We start from the raw sequence: 20357 nt of genomic DNA, 5'->3' as shown, positions 1-20357 counted from the left end.
TCTCCATGATACCTTCTGAAACTTTCCTCTTAGCTTTACATAAAATTGCTTGATTGAGAAGTTAGGCATAGTTAATATGTCATCCATACCATATCCTACTTGAGAAAAGTTTTTAGTTGCCTTAAGGATCCTTTGAATGATCCACGAGGCCTGGTTAGGAATGTCCATCAGCAAATCTGTTCCCATAATAGGAGTGAATCCACTTTACCCACAACTTATCTTTCTTCGTGCATATGTTCCATAATAGCTTACTGATTGCAGCTTTATTCCATGTTGCCACATCTAGAATATTCAAATCCCTTGCGACTTATGGATAGCATACTTTATCCCAGGCAAGTAATGCTCTTTCTGATAGTTCAGTACCCCAGTCCACAAGAAGGTTCTGCAAGTGGCCTCAATGATCTGGATCACCTTCTTAGGTAATACAAAAACTTGTGCCCAGAATACTTGAATAAAGAACAACACTGATTTTATCAGTTGAGTTCTACCTGCATATGACAGCACTACAAGAAAATGGCTTATTAGAGACCAACATTTAATGATGGGTAGAAAAAACTCGTCCTTAAAAGTCTATATTTAGGGACGATATTAATTTCTGGTCCCTAGTTGTCAATTTTATAGTTTTAATTGCGAAGGGATTAAATCTGGTTCCTAAATTTGTTGCCATCTGGTCCTTAATACTCACTCCTTTTTAGTTTTTTATTAAAAAGAAAATGAAATTCTAATATTAAAACACAGCTTTCTCTATTTTTTTTATTTCTACCTCTCAAAAAGCGTTAAAACCCTAGACCTCATCTCGGAAAACCCGTAAATTTCAAAATGATAATCTATCAAGATTTCTTCTTCTACTGTTGGGGATGTATGGGTAGCTGTTGGATTGAGTAATTTTATTCTTCTTGAAGCTGAGTTATTATCAAATATTGTTGTATTATTCATAATTTGGTACAAATTTTCTGGCGATTTTAGGTATGTCAAAATTAATCTTTTAAATACACTCTATTATGATTAATCTTGGCATTTATATCGTTTGAATTGACCCGTAAAAGGGACAACAAATATCTGTAGAGGATAAATCTAGAATTATTTTGTGTTGCTTGGAAACTGTGTCCAGCGATGTTTGGGGTTGAAATCTGGAACATTTTGGGTTGAAATCTTGAAATATTTTGGGATTGAATTCTGGAAATGTTTTGGGGTTAATTGATATTTGTAGAATTTGCTGCTAAGCATCGACAAATAACGCCGCATTGGTGATTTCTCAAAATGAAAGAAATTTTTATATTTTCATCGATTTCACTACAATTTACTTCTTCATTTCACTAGGGTAAGCACCCACTTCAAGTAGGTTATTTGATTAAATGCTTCTTTGAGGTGTAATGTCATTTTCAGTTGTGATTCATGGATTTTTTCCGTATGGATACCTAAATTTCATCTTTAAGGGTATAGATTAGTGTAGTTCCAGAGTGTTTACAGTATTAATGATTTGTTTCTCTTTTACTATTATCTATGATAATTTAGTGTTTATGTAGATTTAATTGTAGGAGAAAAGTAAAAAAAATGTACCAACAAACAATTTTCAAGCTAAACAAGTAGTAAAAGAGCCCAAATTGTTGTCTTCCCTATTTGTTGTCCTCTATAAAAAGTTGACAACTAAATTATCTCAATTACATCTCTAGTTTCTAAGAGGAAGGACATATCACTGATTCAGAAGTACTTGTCTTATTTTTTATTTGGTGACAAATAGTAGTGCATATGTTGTAATTGCTCTTATCTATTAAAAGAGTGGGGTTGATTTTTTCAACTCACATTTTCTTTAAATTTATTTGAGCGTAGGATATCTCGGAAATAGCCTCCCTAACTTTGTAAGGTGGGGTAAGATTGCGTAGACACAACCCTCCCCGGACATCCCTTGTGATATTACACTAGAAAGTATATTTCAACTAAGGACTTTGTAATCTGAAAATTTCAGTATTCTGTCACATAAACTTGAATGGACCTTTAATTTATCTGAATTAGCTAAAGGGAGAGGGAAGCTGGAAATATTTGCTGCTCACCAGAGCCCCAATGTGTTGCTGAACCCACAAGCAAACCAGCTACTTCGCTTGAAGTAAAGACACCTCCAGGGATTTTAAGCAAAAAATATGATATGGAGACTCTCAATACCAGCACAACCACTTTCAAGAACATCATATTTCTATCTTGAGTAGGTTCTCAATCACTAAACTCTAACCTACTAGCAATTGTGTCTACCAAATCAAAAAAGACAAATATTGACAAGGTTCCACCGTTCCTATTTCACTGTCAACCCCCATCGCAGGGTAAAAGCCAGTAAGCTCGGGCAGGTTAGTTCCTACTACCATATACTTATCTATGATCAATTGACTCTAATTATTTTTTCATTTGATGCTATTATAGGTTATTTGTTCTAATGATACTGTTTGTAGCTATCTCTGCTCCTTTGGTTGCAAACATCTTGCTCCGACAATCTTATTTTTAGTGAAATACTAGTTATACTTCTCAGTATGTATGGATTTGGTATACTTATTTCCTTGTGATGCCTTTCCTAGCTGATGTTTGCACTTGATTAAGGGAACTAGTGGGGGTTCTTTCCCTTTTTTCTTAATTAAAGATGGCATACAAACTTTTTATCTGAAATAAAGATGGCATGTTAATAAATTTCGCAATAGAACTGTGTAAATACCATTGTTGATAAAAGTGAGTAGTCAACCAAAGCGATGAGCAATTAAATGTTCTACAGATTTAATTAGTAAGTTTTGAAGAATTCTAAGATAGATATGAGCTTCTATATGTTGAATTTTACTATAAAAGATGAAACATGCTCAGTTTTTTTAGTTTTGTGTTGTGATTTTGGGGGTCATTTCAAGCTTATAGAACCATGAATTTGGTGTGGCACAAAGAAGAAGAAGAAAAACTATTATTGAATATCATGTTGACATTTACAATTTGTTCCTTGCCACTGACTGGTATCTTACGTGTTTTTGAAATTTAATCGAAAATAGTATCTCAGGTCTCTTACATGATTTAAATATATTTCTAAATATATTTTGTTTTTCTTATCATCACTCATCCACTCTCAATTCATGTCAGAGTAGTTGTTTTGTTTTCCAATGTAATTGCGAGCAATGGAAATTTTTTCTTGTGATTAGCAAAAAATAAGAATTTTTTCACCCCAAGAGTGTAGTCTAGTGGTCAATGAAGTTTATAGAGAGAGGGAAGATTATCAAAGAGTTCAGAACTTTTACCTGTTTTGAGCTAATTATTAATAAATTTGAAATAACTAGAAATTACTATTTGATCTTTTTAGAAATAGAGATGAGATATTTCACCTCTTTTATAGCATTTGCTGGTCCATTTTACAAGATGCGATTCGTTTAGGAGAATAAAGATGAGACAAGTTTAAGCAATTTGAACTCTTCACAGTTTTGGTTGAAGGTATAAAAACTTGATTATGTTGAGAATTTATTTTATACATGTGCTTCTTTTAGGAGAAAAAAGATGAGACAAGTTTAAGCAAATTCTAACTCTTCACTTTTTTTGGTTTAAGTCATCAAAACTTGCTTACTGTCTGAATTTGCTCAATATTCTTTACAAGGGTAAATCACTAATAAATTTATAAAATATCTTACTCTTTATGCTTTGAAAACTAGATTCCTCTTTATAAGCACATGTCATTAGCTGATTAGCTCAATTGAAGTTTCACTATCACTGAACCTTGCATTTTGCATAAGGCATATGGAATAATCATTTCTTGTATATTATCTTGGTTGTCAAATAATTAGCTCCCTTGATTTTAAATTAAATTCTACACACATTGGCCAAATCTTATATCCTTCTTGACTATTGCAGGTTTATTATATTACTGGAGTATCATCAATACATTGCTAGCCTTGCAAATCAGGACGTGTAATAACAAATGCCAGTCCTTCACACTTTCGCTTAACTTTGCTAATTGTTAGACCTTACACTAGGCAAATATGGCATCACTCCACTCCTAGAAGGTTGAATTCCTTGTGACAATCAGTTCTCCTCCATGGACTTGACACAAGCTAGACTTTGGTGGTATTGCTCAAAATAGTTGTTGGACCGGACTTTTATCATACATGAAAAATGTTGGAGCTAGAAATCGAAGAGCCTAGGTACCTGGATAATCCAACAAGACATCTACATTTATATTTTATGATAGAGAATGTTACTTTTCTTTCCTTTTCCCATGAAGCTGGTGTGTAAATAATAACATGACCGATGTGTGATGTTGTGTATTTATATTTTCTATATATAAAAGCTAACTATGATAATTTAATAAATGCATTATATATATATAGGGACCACAACTTATTGTTGATAAATATTATCCAAATTGGGTTTATAGGACCACTGAACTGGTCGTTGAATATCATCAAAAACTAATTGATCTTATATTTAAGGACCAGTGAATATAGTCTCTAAAAATGCTTTGGGGACCAGATATTTGCTAATCATGGACTATAAATACGGTCCCTAAAACAGTTTTAAGGACCAGCTTTATTCCAGTCGGGAAAATGAATTAGAGACCGGCTTGTCTAGCCCGTCCTTATTGGCCTTTAGCGACGGAGGCTTTAGGGACGGTGTGGCGACCGGATTTTCCGGTCGTTATTGGCATTTAGGGACCAAAAACTCACTTTTAGGGACTAGTTTTCCCTTCTCTATTGAGCGTTTTTCTTGTAGTGCAGAACTTAGTAGTTCATAATTTGATTCTCCCCAACATTTTCTCGAGCAAAGGCTGACATTGAACAATAGATACTCGCTTAGTACTTAAGGGAACCCATAAGAATCTAAACGGCAGATCACCTTTGCTAAATCCCAGTAAGTCAATAAGCTCGTGTTCCTTTGCCCTGGACATACCACCACAGTAGATAGAGCTTTTTCTAAGGTTAGCTACAAAACCTAATGCCTTTGAGAACCTTTGGAAACGGTCAAATGGGTAAATATTGACTCTCATTTGCTGAATAGCAGGTGATCATCGACAAATCCTAGATGGATGAGCTTTATCTTACCACATTTAGGATGAAACTTAAATTGAGGGTTGTGTCCAAATTGTTTAAGAAGTCTACTAAGGTATTCCATAGCCATCACAAAAAGGAAGGGGGACAGGGGATCCCCTTGCCTGAGTCCTTTCTTTTCTTTATTGGTTGACCATTAATGCTAATAGAGTAGGACACGGTCTGCACACAAGTCATTCCTCACTTAATGAACGTGGCAAGGAAATTCAAAGCATTGAGTATTTGCTGTAGAAAAGGCCACTCTATTGAGTCGTATGCCTTTCGCATATCAATTTTAAGCATACACTTAGAGGAGATACCTTTTCTTCCATACCCTTTAACAAGCTCATGGCTAAGCAGGATATTGTCTGTAAGCAAATGCAGCCTGACTGCTATCTATAAGGCAGTCCATTACATGTTGTAGCTTTCTAGTGAGCACCTTAGATATCAACTTGTATAACATAGTGCAACAAGAAATTGGTCTGAACTCCTTCACTGAAGTGGGATTTGGAATTTTGGGAATTAATGTGACAGTGGTGCAGTTTATCGGTGTGAACATTCTTGAGTTCTCAAAAAAAATGTCTCACTGCTTCAGTTACCTCCTCTCCAATAACTGGCTATGTTTTTTTGAAAAAATGGGCATTGAAACTATCAATACCAGGAGCTTTAAGATCTTCAATGCTCTGTAAAGCTTGCCGAATTTCCTCCTGTCTAATTGGACATATCAATTGCAATTGTTGAGATCTATTCAGTATAGGACCCCAGCCATCAGAGAATGGTGTATACAAGGTATTTCATCAGCCCTGGTACCAAGTAGAGTCTTATAAAATTGCTTCTAATGTAATTTTGGCTAACCCTTTGTTCCATAGAAGCAAAAATATAAGCAGAGCTTGCATCCCCTAGATTCAGCCATTGTACCCTTGATTTTTGCATAAGTGTACTTTCTTCAACATTAAGCAACTTTTCCAATCCCAGTTTGATATCTTTCTCAAGTGCATAGGTATCAGGGTTAGCGTGTTGAGATCTGAGCTGTATTTGGACCGCTTCAAGTTGTTTTCTCAAATCATTTATCCTATTTTCCACATTTGAGAACTCTTTAGCATTCAAAGATTTCATACCTCCTTTCATGTCTTTGAGTTTTTGCCAAATTCTTTCCATAGGTTGTCCTTGAACTAGTGTTGCACATATTCTTGCCACTACTACAGTAAAATCTTTATGTTTGGTCAGATGATTGAGAAATTTGAAGGGCTTCGATTGCTTCCCACATTGCTCTTCCAATGTAACACACAAAAGTGAGTGGTCTGAAAAGTAGGGATCCATAACAGCCACTTCAAGTTGAGGCCATGTAGTCATGCATAGTGGATTTACTAAGGCCCTATCAATTTTGCTTAGAACATGGCTGTTAGTCCAGGTATAGAATCTGCCAACAAATTTCATCTCAGTGACCCATGTGCTCAATAGGAACTCTTCAAAATCTTTGACTTCTGCATCAGCCAACTGACTATCATTATATCTGACTAGTGTCTTCACCTTTCAACACAGCATTAAAGCCCCCCATGATTAGTCAGGGCTGATTAACAACTGCATTTAAATGCATTTAGTCCCTGCCATAACCCTCTTCGATCATCAATGGTGTGGAGACCATACGTAGCAGTAAATTCCATTTGGGTCCCTCTGATGAGCCCCTTAACTAAACAGTGAAGCTAGATTGATGATGGTAACTACAGTTTGGCGTACTGACGATCAGTTCGGTGTATCGCTGATTAGTTCGCTGATCCTGATTGAACTTGCCAATTGATCAAAAAGGGCATATTTTTTTGACTAATTTTGCAAATCTATAAAATAGCTCTTTGATGAGATTATATTTGCCATAAAGGGCAATTTTTTGAATAATTTTGTAAATGTATAAAATAGATCTTTGAGGAGAGAGAAAAATACTTTTCACTTCTCTGAATTTTCTTGTACTCTCTGCAAAACTCTTTTTATATGGGGAAGAACCTAGTACTTGAAGATTTGTGAGAACCTTCTTGAGATTAAAGGTTGTTAAGGATTAATTTCTTAGGATTTTCAATCAAGTAGCTACTACGAGTGATAACTTTAGTAAAGTTCTTTTACCTTTTATTATGAGTAGCCAATCTCCCTATTTTTAGGGGTGTGCAATGTATGGATGATTAATTTCACAATTGGGTGTTGATTTATTGCTTATTAAGTGTTAATCTGATCTGGATTCATCTGTCTTTATGATTTCATCTATAATTTGAGGTTGCAAACTCTTGTTTACTTTATATCTTTAATGTTACTTGTGAAAGATCATTAAAGTGAAAGGTCATGGTTGATAATGACTTGATTTAGTTTGTATGACAGTTGAAGCTTGAATTTGTTTAGCTGAATCAAAGTGTTTGAATGATTTGAATAGTATACATGTTGGGGTTTGATAAAACTCACATGATTCATCCATTCCATGTGCGATCAACTCCAACTCATCTTTGGGTTTTATATTGCATAGGATCGTATACACATTAAATTTTGTGTGTGTAGTTGAACATTATCACAAGCAGGGGCGGATCTAGCCTTATGGGAGGGGGTGCCACGGCACCCAGTGGCCGTGGTTAAAACTTTGTATATATATGTGTATAAGTATAACAAAATGAATATATATTACATCTGCCACCCAGTGAATAATTAATATGTTCAATGGTGCAACTTGCAAAGGATGTAACTTTTCAATGTAAGCGTCGAGGGTTCGAATCTCTTTTACAGCACTAATTTTTTTTTTAATTCTTTGCTTGTGTGAATGATTTTCAGGCTCTTCCTCTCTTTTTTTGTCTTTAGTTTAATTTCTCGCCAATATTTTTGTCTTTACTTTAGTTTCTCACCCCCTCAATTAGTTCCTTTATTTGCTACTCCTTGCTTATTTATCCATCTTTAATTGATACGAGTGTTGCGTGATTTTCTATATTAATTACAGATTAATATTAAATTTTGAACGTCACATAAAATATTAATAAAAATATATTTAAATAGAATTATTTTTTTTGAAAAAGTTTTTAAAATGATGGATAATATTATGTTAAAGCTTTTGAATTTAAAGGTTCTTTCAATCTTTAACGTCACACTAAGTGGAGATAACTAGATTGAAGCTATAATTTTTATTTTTTCTCAACTATGTGGTATTAGATGATGTATACAAATTTGAATTTTTAAGGTGAAAAATCTTTTGTTTATAGAGAATAAGATATCTTATTCCTAAAAAAAATATCAAAAAACAAACTATTTAGGTGTATATCTTTAATATTAGAATATTTAAAAGAAAAAAACATTACTAAATATGTATATTTGATCAATGTATTTATAGAAATCGAAAAAACTAAATAACCCGAATCTTAACCTAAAATGAAGGAACCGACCTGTTTACTATTTAGATAATGAGACACCCCTAGCCTTCGAATCCTGGATCCGCCTCTGTTCACAAGTTTCTTTTTTATGGTATGCTAGTTTGTTGAGGGTTTTAACTGTTTATTTTGAGTTGAGAATACATAAATATCAGACAATTGCAAGCTTATTGAACCTATACTTTTCATCTGGCGGGTTACACGTGGGAATTCGGAAGGTTTTATATGCATCATCAACATAACCTCTCCTAAAATGCAACTTTGAATTGAACATAATTATTGGTAATTTCGAAAACGAAGTCTACAAAATGTTACAGAGTTCCAATGCTGGGATGTGTGTATTCTTCATTTTGTGTTCAGTTTTTCACTATACTGAACTAAGCTTACAAAATTTTCAACATCCTGTGACATAGTGATAGAATCCAGAGGGAAGAATATCGATTTTTTCAGCTTTTATAAAAGCTTTAGCTTTCTATTATCATTTGTTTCTTCTACCACTGCCTCTTGCAGAATGTAGAAATGAAGATCAAGTCTGTAATATAGCTAAGCTGTTAAATTTTTTTGATCTCATTGAATACTCCTTTATCAGTTTGGAGAATAAAGAATCCTCTCTTTCCAATAGCTTCGCTGGTGTGTCATATTCTGCTATTCTTCCTGTTTAAGGACAAGGAATTAGAAGCTTATTCAATTCAACGTACAGAATAAAGAGATTTAGGTGCATTGAAATTTTACCTTCATTCAAGACCAAGACAAAATCACTATCGATGACTGTGTGGATTCTGTGAGCTATTGTGACGACTGTTTGATTTCTGAACTCTTGACTGATAATCTTTTGCAACACTGCATCAGTTGCAGCATCAACTGATGCTGTTGCTTCATCCAGAACAAGAATACTGCTTTTCTTCAGCAAGGCCCTTCCAAGACAGAAAAGTTGCCTTTGACCAACACTCCAGTTTTCTCCATTTTCAACCACTGTGAAACTTAATACTCACATTAGTAGGTTTCAACAAAGAAATATGCCGTAACATTCTACTTCTTATCATGAAATTTCTAGTCTAACCTATAGATTCTAGTTTCTCTGGCTTTGCACGTACTATATCGCCAAGTTGACATTTGTCCAGAGCCTGACAAAAGAAGACTTGACTACATTATTTCACTGATCCAAATTACTGTTTTTCAGTACTGAGTGCAATAAGTACCTCCCAGATTTCAGTATCAGAGTGTTGTGCTAGTGGATCTAGGTTTCCTCTAACTGTTCCCTCAAACATTGTTGGATCCTGAGGAATAATACTAAGCCTTGACCTCAAATCATGAAGGCCAATCTTGCAAATATCTACATCATCAATGATAATGCTTCCTTCTCGGGGTTGTATGACCCGGAAAAGAGCCTGAATGAGGGTTGATTTACCACTTCCTGTTCTGCCCACAACACCGAATTTCTTACTTCCTGGCAATGTGCATGTTATGTTTTTCAAAACAAAAGGGAGGTGTTCAGCATAACGTATCTGTAGATAGAGGTACGGGGATAATGTCAGTGGATGGAAATTGTAATTCAATCAAGCTAAAAAATATGTAAATAAGTACATAATATTCCTGCCAGTTTTTTGGTTAAATATAGCTTTATTCCTTGCATCCTGATCATTATAGGAATAGTGAAGACATACTAGAACCACAAAATTGTACAGTTTTTTGAACTGTCTAGCATCTTTGACATCTATTACTATTGGATGATATCCTATTGCGTTATTGTGAACTTCATAATCGAGTCTAATTTTATTCTAAGCTATGAGACACTGTCTTTACCTGCAAATTTTGGAAGGAAATTGTACCAGTTTCTGGCCAAGTGATTGATGGTCTGCTATTTTGAATCACAAGAGGTGCTTCACTGGCAAGGTTAGAGTACTGGAGAATCCTTTCAACTGATATCATTTTGTTTTCAGCATAGCAAATGTTCCATATAACTGAAGCTTGTAAAACATTCAAATTGATCCCATATGTTACTGCTAATCCTGCAATGCCTGTAGAATATAAAGCAATATCAGTTTCCTCTGATTTATTTTATGAAATTGAACTTCTTAACACCTGTACACTACCACTACATCAGCAAACGAAACCGAGAAAAGAAACTTCTGATCAACTTGACTTTCTTAAGAAACATGGCTTTGGTGGATAACATGCTTTTTCCATCTTTAGTTCCTACCTCTGCTCTACATAACAACATAAAGACAAATAGTTTCTGATGCTCACTTGGATTTATAATTCCTTCCGGGAGTGTGACTAGCAGAACAAGGGAGAAGGCGAAAACAAAATTAGCTAGCTGGTTCAGTCTAAAAGAAAGCCATTCCATTGCGGATACATTGTGAAACCATGGCCTTGAATGACCGTCTATGAGACAAAGGTTTGCATGTGCAAATCGATCTTTTTGGTTGAAAGCACGAATTGTTGCTGCTCCTGCGAGTGATTCTGCAAAGTGATGGAGGATCGGAGCTCTTTGAACTCCATATAATCGAGCAAGCTCCCTTGCAGTTGGTATGTAGTATTGCTGGCATTTTTAACAATAATATCTTTAAGTTACATTATGTAAAAATTAGAAAGAATATCTTTGGAATCTTAAACAAACATAGAGTTTGTTAATCCTTTCATCTTCAAAAATATAAGTGTACCAATATTTTCCCAAACATCACTCCCTGATGTATACAAAAACTCTTATACATGGTAGCTAAATGAGAAATGCTTATTTTAGTAGAAAACTTGGCTTTATCACTGTGTCAGCCTCCCCTAACTTGACCACTAGAGTACTTTGCCAAAACAAGACAGCAACTTCTTGTTTTAATCTATTTAGCATTCCAAGATTTAAACATGTACTGCTTACTTACCTGGTACCAAATGCAGACTGCTGTTACTGGAATAAAGATGACAAATACTTCCCATGCAGCCTGCGACATGACTGCAATTGTCCCAAGAAGCTGAATAATGGAGAAAGCACACAAACCCAACTTGTTTGCCATTTTCAAGTCTAGAACACTTTGGTCTGTCGATACCTGTTCATGTAATAAGAGATGTCTTGATGATTGATTCAATAGGATTGCATGAATCAACTGAATTTTAGCTTAAGTTCTAGAGGTTATAGCAAGTATATAGACCCTTCACTTTGCTTTTGTCATGTTTTTATCCTGACTATCTTAGTATTATATTTCTTTGTGGATTAACTTGTGAGTTACGGTTGGTTGAGCGGACAAATTCAGATACCACATGACTGTACATTGGAAGACGCCTACTTGCTTTATGCAGTTATGAGATATAGTTAACATTCCATTATTTAGATTTTCTCAAATATGTTCCTCCGACTTATAGCTGTTATCATGACTGATTTCTTCCTATTTATTTATTTTTTACATGTACAAGGGATATATCTATTATCCGTGAATATTTAGGATAAGAAAAACTACGCAGCTAATACTACTTATGCAGTATATACTAGTACTTAGCTAAATGCACACATCTCATTCAGATTAAGGGAAGTAAACTGCAGCTGATATGCTGTCCTCTATGTATGATAACAATCAACTAACTTTGAGTTACTTACGCGATTTAAGATTCTTCCAGTAGGAGTAGAGTCGAAGAATGACAAAGGAGCACGAAGGATGCTGTGCAGCATGTTGCTAAAGAGCTTTTCTGCGGTTCGAAGGCCTACTATAGCCAAAAATGATGACCGGACTAGCACACAAAGAGAACTTCCAACAGCGAGAAGCACATAAACAAAAAGTATGAAGTTCATCTTCTCTGCTATTGGTGCTGTATCACCTGTGGGACATGACCATGCCATCCAGTAGTTGCTGGCTATCTGAAGCACTTGAAATGATGATTGCGCTAGAAGAATTATTGGAATAAAGGCACCACCTTTCACAATGGTCAAGTAAGAAATGTAAACTTCCTTTCCAATGCTTCCTTTTTCTCTCTCCTCATCCAGCACAAGTCTGCCATCCTTTTCTGTTATCTCTATGCAGAGATTGTTTTCTGAATCCTGCTTAGTGTGAGGAAATTCTGCATTTACATTACTAACTGTATCAAGATCACCATCAGTAACTGCATGTTCAGATACTCGACTTGAGTTTTCAACTGTTAAAACTGATTCTAAAGCCTGGTTGTGTGCTCCAACTAGAACTTCAAATCCAATATTTTGTTTCAATAGTTCTTCAAAAGTACCAGCTTGTGCAATTCTTCCATTTTGCATCACCTGTTGATAATAACGAGTTAGATTCTGCATACAGTTTTGCATGTTGGTCAAAATTTTCGAAATCTTAAGTGGTACGAAGTATTTCCCATAACAGTCTAAATATTACTAATGTTTAAAATGATCTTTGATATCCTGAATAGGGAACCTCCAAATATTTGGTAAGTTCTAACACATTCCAGCTTGTTTTGAACTGTGCAACATGTATACACTTGAGCAAGGAGTAAACCTCGATCTTTGTATATTGGGATTTCCTTATTTTGTGTACCTTCTTGAGCTGGATGAGGCGAAACTTTCATGTCTGATTTGGAAGGGAGGAGATAGAGGAGTGGATCCTATAGAATCCTATTCCAATATTTCTGTTGCTAGACCCGTGACTAAAAAGTTTACTTTCTTAGAATTACTAACTTTTTCGAATATCAAATCCAACCACTTATGGACTTGATATGTTCATGTAAACAATGGAATATACTAAGGAGTTGCTATTTCTTTAATCTGAATCATCATTTTCAGAGTCACTATATAGGAAGATTGTTGCTTTGTAAGGGTGATGCTAGTATTCATAAATTATGCAGATGTTTTATCACATTAATGGGTGGTGCATCAGTGGAAAAAATTGAAATTCTGTTTTCCTGCATACCAGAATGAGATCTGCTGCAGGAAGAAACTCAACTTGATGTGTAACATAAAGTATCGTCTTATCCTTGAGAACCCTCATCAAGCACTCCTGCACCATGCAGAAAATTTTAATATATAGCTTAATAGTTATCCATATATAATTATGGTCTTTTGTCACTAGAATTAGTATGCTGTACAACCCACCTGAAAGAGATGCGTTCCTGTGTGAGCATCGAGAGCACTGAAAGGGTCATCAAGAAGATATATATCAGCATCTTGATAAACCGCACGAGCAATTTGTATTCTCTGCTTCTGACCTCCGCTCATATTTATCCCTCTTTCTCCTATTTCAGTAAGATCACCAGCAGGGAATAGTTCAAAATCTTTTTTCAGAGCACATGTTTCAACTGTTGTGTCATACTTGACACTCTCATAAGGTTTTCCAAATAGAACATTCTCCTTGATATTTCCTGTAAGTATCCAAGGAGACTGAGGAACATATGCTACTTCACCGCTGATCTTGACGATCCCTGACAGTTTTTGCATCTCTCCTAGAACACAAGAGAGCAAGCTTGACTTCCCTGATCCAACAGTGCCACAAATTGCCACCCTCATTCCCCTCTTAGCTTGTAATTCTATTCCATCAAGGGTCGGGATTCCTGATTCTGTGTCCCAGCTGAATGTTCCACTCTTGATCTCAACCCCAAATTGCGTTTCATCTTTGGGAACAAATTCAAGTGCATCTGGTTGAATCTCATCTTCCTGCAGGTAGTAAGCAATTCTATCAGCAGAAACTTTTCCTTGTGCTGTGGCAGAGAGTAAATCTGGCAAATTGAATATAGGATCTTGAAGCATCCGAAATGTAGCAAATGCAGATAAGACCCTCCCTGCAGTCAGTGGAATGCCCATCATAACACATCCAGAAAAGGTTGCCACAGAAATAAATATAGGTGATCCCCAGAATATAAAAGTAGTTAGAGCTGACAATCTAAGTGACTTCCACAACCAGTTATACTCAACTTTTCTCAAGATTTCCAGCTTCTGTAGATAATAACTATCCCATGCCTGAAGTTTGATAGTCTTAATATTCCGCAGAATCTCTGAGGTGGATTTCATTCTTTCATCTTTGGACTCCATTATCTTAGTTTGATAACCCTTTAGGATTCTTATCAGGGGTATGTTGCCAGTCATGAGTATCAGAGTTGCCCCTAATGCCACAACTGCCCCCATCCCTAGATTCATGTGTAAAATATAGATAGACAATGATATTTGGATCGGTAACATCCATATTGAGTTGAGGTACCATATAAACTCTGTAATCCTTTGGACATCTACACTCATGTAATTGATTATTTCTCCGGTCGTGTAGCTTTGGCGTGATTGACTTGATAAAAGTAGGCCCTTTTGGTAAATATGAGATATCAGAGCACCTCTGACCCGGAGGCCTAGCTGTCGGGCTCCAAATATCCACTGCCTTTGTGCAATTGTCTCAACCATTTTTGCACCAAGAAAAGCTAGTGCAAGAAAATAGCCACTTTGTAACCCCCGAAATTTCTTTTTGCTGAGGAAGTTTACAAAGTCGTCAATAAGGTATGGACCAACATAAGATGATCCTGCACTAATAACTGCGAAGATGGCATTGATTGCTGCTTTCTTTCTTCCAAATAAGTAAATGGCCTTATAGATAGATGGGTTTCTAGTTCCATCCCTTTCCTTTACATACTTGAGGCTTTCGTCAAAGGAATCAGATAGAAATTTTGCAGAGTCCCTGAAGTCGACATCTGGGACTTCATCATGGTCAATGGGCTTCTTGATTCCAACTTCAAATAGCGGATTGAGCCAAGAGAAGGTGATCAGTTGGAGAAGACTAGCTTTTCCATATAGGTTGTCCCTTTTGGCTTCGGAATGTTTTTCCCTCTTTCCATATAGAAGTGGTTCAGTTGTGCTGTCTGAGATGTCAAAAATTATGCCTGTTTTCCCTCTAATAGAGATAACTAGAAGGCAGGTTGTTGTAATAAGACTAAGGATATCCACATACTCTGCAAGTCCTAGATGTTCATCTCTTGTGATGACAAAATGGGCATCAAGAGTCGCACGAGCAAGAGATAGAAAGAAGTTGGAAATCCACCAGATTCTGAGGACCCAAGGAAACTTTATGCATTTCTTATTTTGAGTTGTGTAGAGAACAATAAATGAAGCTGCCCATGATGTTATTTGCAGAATCTTAGATGAATGAATTGGAAATTTGAATTGGCAGTGAGCACCATTTCTCTCTTGCAACATCAAGAGCATTATGAGATGAGTGCTCAATAATATGATTGTGCAGATAATGCTAAATATGTAGGAAACGCCAACTTTTGTGCCAACAACATACTTCTCAACTGTCATAGCCTTCTCTCTGCCTTTGCGTAGGAGTGAGTCCAGTAGTAAGATTCCCAGGAATCCCAGTAGGACAATGATGCTCGCGTCCTCCCACAAGCAGCGCCACAATGGTTGTAGCCACACAATCTTTAATTCAGGGAAATTTATATCTGCCATTGTTCAAAAGAAGAATCATCATCATTAATATAAAGCAGACTAAACTATTCTCAAACTAACATCTTTTTTTGGTGGCTAAATCCATAGGTGGCGCTTTAAAGCTGGCACCAAGTAAGCTTTTGTTTATTTTGAACACTCACAGTAGGTCTTTGTTGTCTCATTTCAATACTTTTTTTTATATTAACACATCCACCTTAAGCGCATATTGACAAACGCCTCTATGTGGAAAAATAGACCAATTCATATGAGATGTGGGGTTCCAGCCCCATTTTATTAAAGTCTCACTTTGGTACAACTATATACCAACTAAATCTTACCAATATAACTACATAGTTGCAAAGTTTGAAATTTTAGTATTAGCTGTAAATTTTTTCTATAAAAGGAGCTCATTAGCTCATTTATAGAACACACCAATTCACAGAGAAAGAAAAATATAGAGAGCTGTGAGGTTTTCATAGACTGTACAAGAAATAGTCTGTGAAGAAAAATAGAGTGTGAGCGATATTTTAGTAAGGTGGAATCAAAAGGGTGTTATTCCTTTTGAGTGTGTAGTAGTCACTTTGAGTATTGTATTTGTGACTACACAGTGTAAAAATTTCTTGCTATAGTGATATCAGCTGCTTCTCTTGACCCGTGGTTTTTTCCTTATTTAAAAGGGTTTCCACGTAAAAAAAATTGGTGTCATTATTTTCGCATTTTATTTATTATTTTGACCATATATATTTTTGTGTTTGTCCGCATTTTCCCAACAAACTGGTATCAGAGCCAATGTTTTATCTGAGTATGCTCTATAGTTGCAGCACAGTCTAAACTTCCACATAGAAAAGATTTACCTTGGTTTGTACTAGCTATATTTTTTGTGGAAAACAATGACAGCCAACACAAGTAGAATGGTTACTTTGAATGGTGTTAATTATTTTATTAGGAAGGGGAAAATGGAAGATCTGCTTTATGTCAAGAATGTTAATCAACTAGTCTTTACCACTGTAAATCTTGATAATAAACAGATGAAGAGTGCAATTTGTTGCACAGACAGGTTTGTGGATTCATTAGGCAATGAATTGATGATAATGTGTTGAACCATATTTCTCGGGAGACACATGCTCGAACTCCATGGGAGCATCTTGAAAGATTGTATGCTCGGAAGACTGGCAACAACAAAATGTTCTTCATAAAGCAGATGCTAAGTTTAAAGTATCATGATGGTTCTCTGATGACAGACCATCTGAATAATTTTCAGGGGATCATGAACTAGTTATCTGCTATGGGCATCAAATTTGATGAAGAAATTCAAGGCTTGCTTCTACTTGGTTCCTACCAGACTCTTGGGAAACATTTAGAACTTCATTGTCAAATTCTGCTCCGGATGGTGTGATCTCTATGGATTCCGCCAAGAGTAGTTTCTTGAACGAAGAGATGAGAAGAAAATCTTAAGGTTCTTCTTTGTCGGATGTCCTGATACTGGCTCCAGGGGGAGAAACAAAAATTGTGGTTCTAATAATAGAGAACAAAATAAGAGCAAATCCAGAAGCAGACTTAAGGATATTGAGTGCTATCATTGTGGCATGAAAGGCCCACAAAGAAGTTTTACAGGAAGTTGAAGAGGAAAAAAAAACAAAGAGGAAACTAAAGAATATGGCAACGAAAATTGCCTAGCCACTGTCACCACCGAAGATCTTGTTATTGTCCTTGATGCGAATATGATGAATATTGCTTGTGAAGAGTCAAGCTGGGTTGTGGACACTGGTGTCGTATCTCACGTGACATCAAGGAATGATTTTTTCTCATCTTATACTCTTAGTGATTTTTGAACCTTGAGTATGGGTAATGAGACTATATCTAAGGTGATTGGTACTGATACGATTTGTTTGGAAACTAGTGTTGAAACTAAACTAGCTTTGAACAATGTGAAACATGCACCTGATGTTCGTCTACACCTAATTTTTATTGGTGTTTTGGATGATGAAGGATATGTTAGTACCAACGGTGATGGAAAATGGAAGCTCATTAAGGGTTCCTTGATTGTGGCTCGTGGCAACAAACATTGTGGTCTATATTGGACTACGGCTTCTGCTTATGTTGATATGGTGGATGCGGTTGAGAGCGATAACTCTTCAACGTTAGAGCACAAAAGGCTTAGCCACATCATCAAGAAATTGCTTAATGTTCTAGCCAAAAAGAAATTATTGTAAGAATTCCAAAGTGCTAAATTAGAAAAGTGTGAGCAATGTTTGGCTGGTAAACAAAATAGAGTTTCCTTTAAGTCTAACCCTCCTTCGAGAAAGACAGAGTTGCTTGAGTTTGTGCACTCTGATTTATGCGGTCCAATGAAGACTGGGACATTGGGTGGTGCACTTTACTTTGTCACTTTTATTGATGACTGCTCGATAAAACTTTGGGTCTATGTCTTGAAGACTAAATACCAAGTGTTAGGTGTCTTCAAGCAGTTTCATGCTTCAGTTGAAAGACAAACTGGAAAGAAACTGAAATGTATTCGTACTGATAACGGTGGAGAATATTGTGGACTGTTTAACGAATACTGCAAGCATCAAGGTTAATGACACCAGAAGACTCCTCCCAAGACTCCTCAACTTAATGGTTTGGCTGAGAGGATGAACAAGACCTTGATGGAAAGAGTTAGATGTTTGCTTTCTGAAGCAAAATTGCTGAACTCATTTTGGGGTGAGGCTTTATTGACCGCTGCACATATTCTAGTTGTTGCTTTGCAAAGTGATGTACCAAATAGTGTTTGGTATGGAAAAGATGTTTCCTATGACCATTTGAGAGTATGTGGTTGTAAAGCTTTTATACATGTGCCAAAGATGAGAGGTCAAAGTTAGATGCCAAGACAAGGCAGTGCATCTTCATTGGATATGGCCTTGATGAATTTGGTTACAGGTTATATGATCCAATTGAGAAGAAACTCGTGAGAAGCCGTGATATTATTTTCATGGAAAATCAAACAATTGAAGATATTGACAAAGCAGAGAAGCTAGAATCTTCAAGTTTTGATGGCATAGTTCATCTAGAGAAAGTTCCTCACACAAGTGTGCATGATGTTGTTAGGCTTGATAATCATGGTGATGCCCAGAATCATGTATCGAATCAAAACGTTGATGTTGATAATAACAATGATGTTGTTATTGATGATCCTTCTGCTCATGAAGTTGTGGACGAATTAAATATTCCGCTTAGGAGGTCCACAAGACAGCGGGTGCTCTCCCCTCGTTATTTACCCAATGAGTATGTGTTACTTACCGACGGGGGAGAACCTGAATGTTATGATGAGGCCATGGAAGATGAGCACAAGGCTCAATGGATTGAAGCCATGCAAGATGACATGAAGTCTCTGCATGAGAACCACACTTATGAGTTAGTAAAATTGCCCAAGGGCATGAGAGCTTTGAAGAACAAGTGGGTGTTCAAAGTTAAAGTTGAAGAACACAACTTGAAGCCCAGATACAAAGCTAGATTGGTTGTTAAGGGATTTGGTCAAAGAAAGGGTATTGACTTTGATAAAATATTTTCTCCTGTTGTGAAAATGTCCTTGATTTGTATAGTTCTAGGTTTGACTACTAGTCTTAATTTAGAGATTGAGCCATTAGATGTGAAGACATCTTTCCTTCATGGTGACCTTGAAGAAGAGATTTATATGGAAAAACCCGAGGGCTTCAAAGTAGATGGTAAAGAAAATTTTGTGTGCAAACACAAAAAGAGTCTCTATGACCTAAAGCAAGCTCCTAGACAATGGTACAGAAAGTTTGAACTTGTTATGGGGGAGCAAGGCTATAAGAAGACTTCTTTAGATCATTGTGTATTTGTACAAAAAAATTCTGACGATGGTTTTATCATCCTTTTGTTGTACGTGGATGATATGCTAATTGTAGGCAGAAATACTTCCAAGATTGACGAGTTGAAGAAAGAGTGGTGTAAGTCTTATTCTATGAAAGACTTGGGTCATGGCAAGCAAATTTTGGGCATGAGAATTACTTGTCTCAGAGATGAAAGGAAGATTTATTTCTCACAAAAGAAGTACATTGAACGTGTACTAGAACGCTTCAATATGAAGAATGTTAAGCCTGTTAGTACATATGAAGTTGAGCAAGAAGATGTGTCCTACAACTAGGGAGGAAAAAGAGAGCATGGCCGAAGTTCCATATTTCTACATCGTCGGAAGTCTAATGTATGCAATGGTATGCACTAGACCTGATATTGCTCACACAGTTGGTGTTGTCATCAGATTTCTCGACAATCTGGAAAAAGAGCATTAAGAAGCTGTGAAGTGGATACTCAGGTATCTTAGAGGAAGCTTAGATGAATGCTTGTGTTTTGGAGCATCAGATCCAATCTTGAAGGGCAATACATATGTTAATATGGCAGGTGACCTTATAACAGGAAATCCACTACTAGATATTTGTTTACTATTTTAGCGGGAGCTATATCATGTCAGTCGAAGTTACAGAAGTATGTTGCACTTTCTACAAGTAAAGCTGAGTATATTGCGGCTACTGAAGCCGGCAAGGAGATGATATGGCTAAA

The 20357-nt window shown here is 36.2% G+C and overlaps 1 protein-coding gene across 1 annotated transcript; it reads right to left on the bottom strand.

The window, feature by feature from the left end:
• Positions 1-291: 291 nt before the first annotated feature.
• LOC125840588 (putative ABC transporter C family member 15) lies at positions 292-15818 on the bottom strand. Its single transcript, XM_049519559.1, has 12 exons — positions 13485-15818; positions 13303-13389; positions 12015-12665; positions 11305-11469; positions 10676-10970; positions 10232-10446; positions 9628-9933; positions 9489-9552; positions 9127-9400; positions 5892-6549; positions 5357-5432; positions 292-488 (listed from the first exon to the last, which is right to left on the bottom strand). Exons 1-12 carry the CDS (start codon positions 15816-15818, stop codon positions 292-294), a joined length of 5322 nt encoding a protein of 1773 aa, XP_049375516.1.
• Between the last annotated feature and the right edge of the window lie 4539 nt (positions 15819-20357).

This window comes from Solanum verrucosum, unplaced genomic scaffold, assembly GCF_900185275.1.
Source record: "Solanum verrucosum unplaced genomic scaffold, falcon-dt-bn FXZP01000188.1, whole genome shotgun sequence".
Classification (NCBI taxonomy): domain Eukaryota; kingdom Viridiplantae; phylum Streptophyta; class Magnoliopsida; order Solanales; family Solanaceae; genus Solanum; species Solanum verrucosum.
This window is presented reverse-complemented; position numbering and strand designations above follow the sequence as displayed.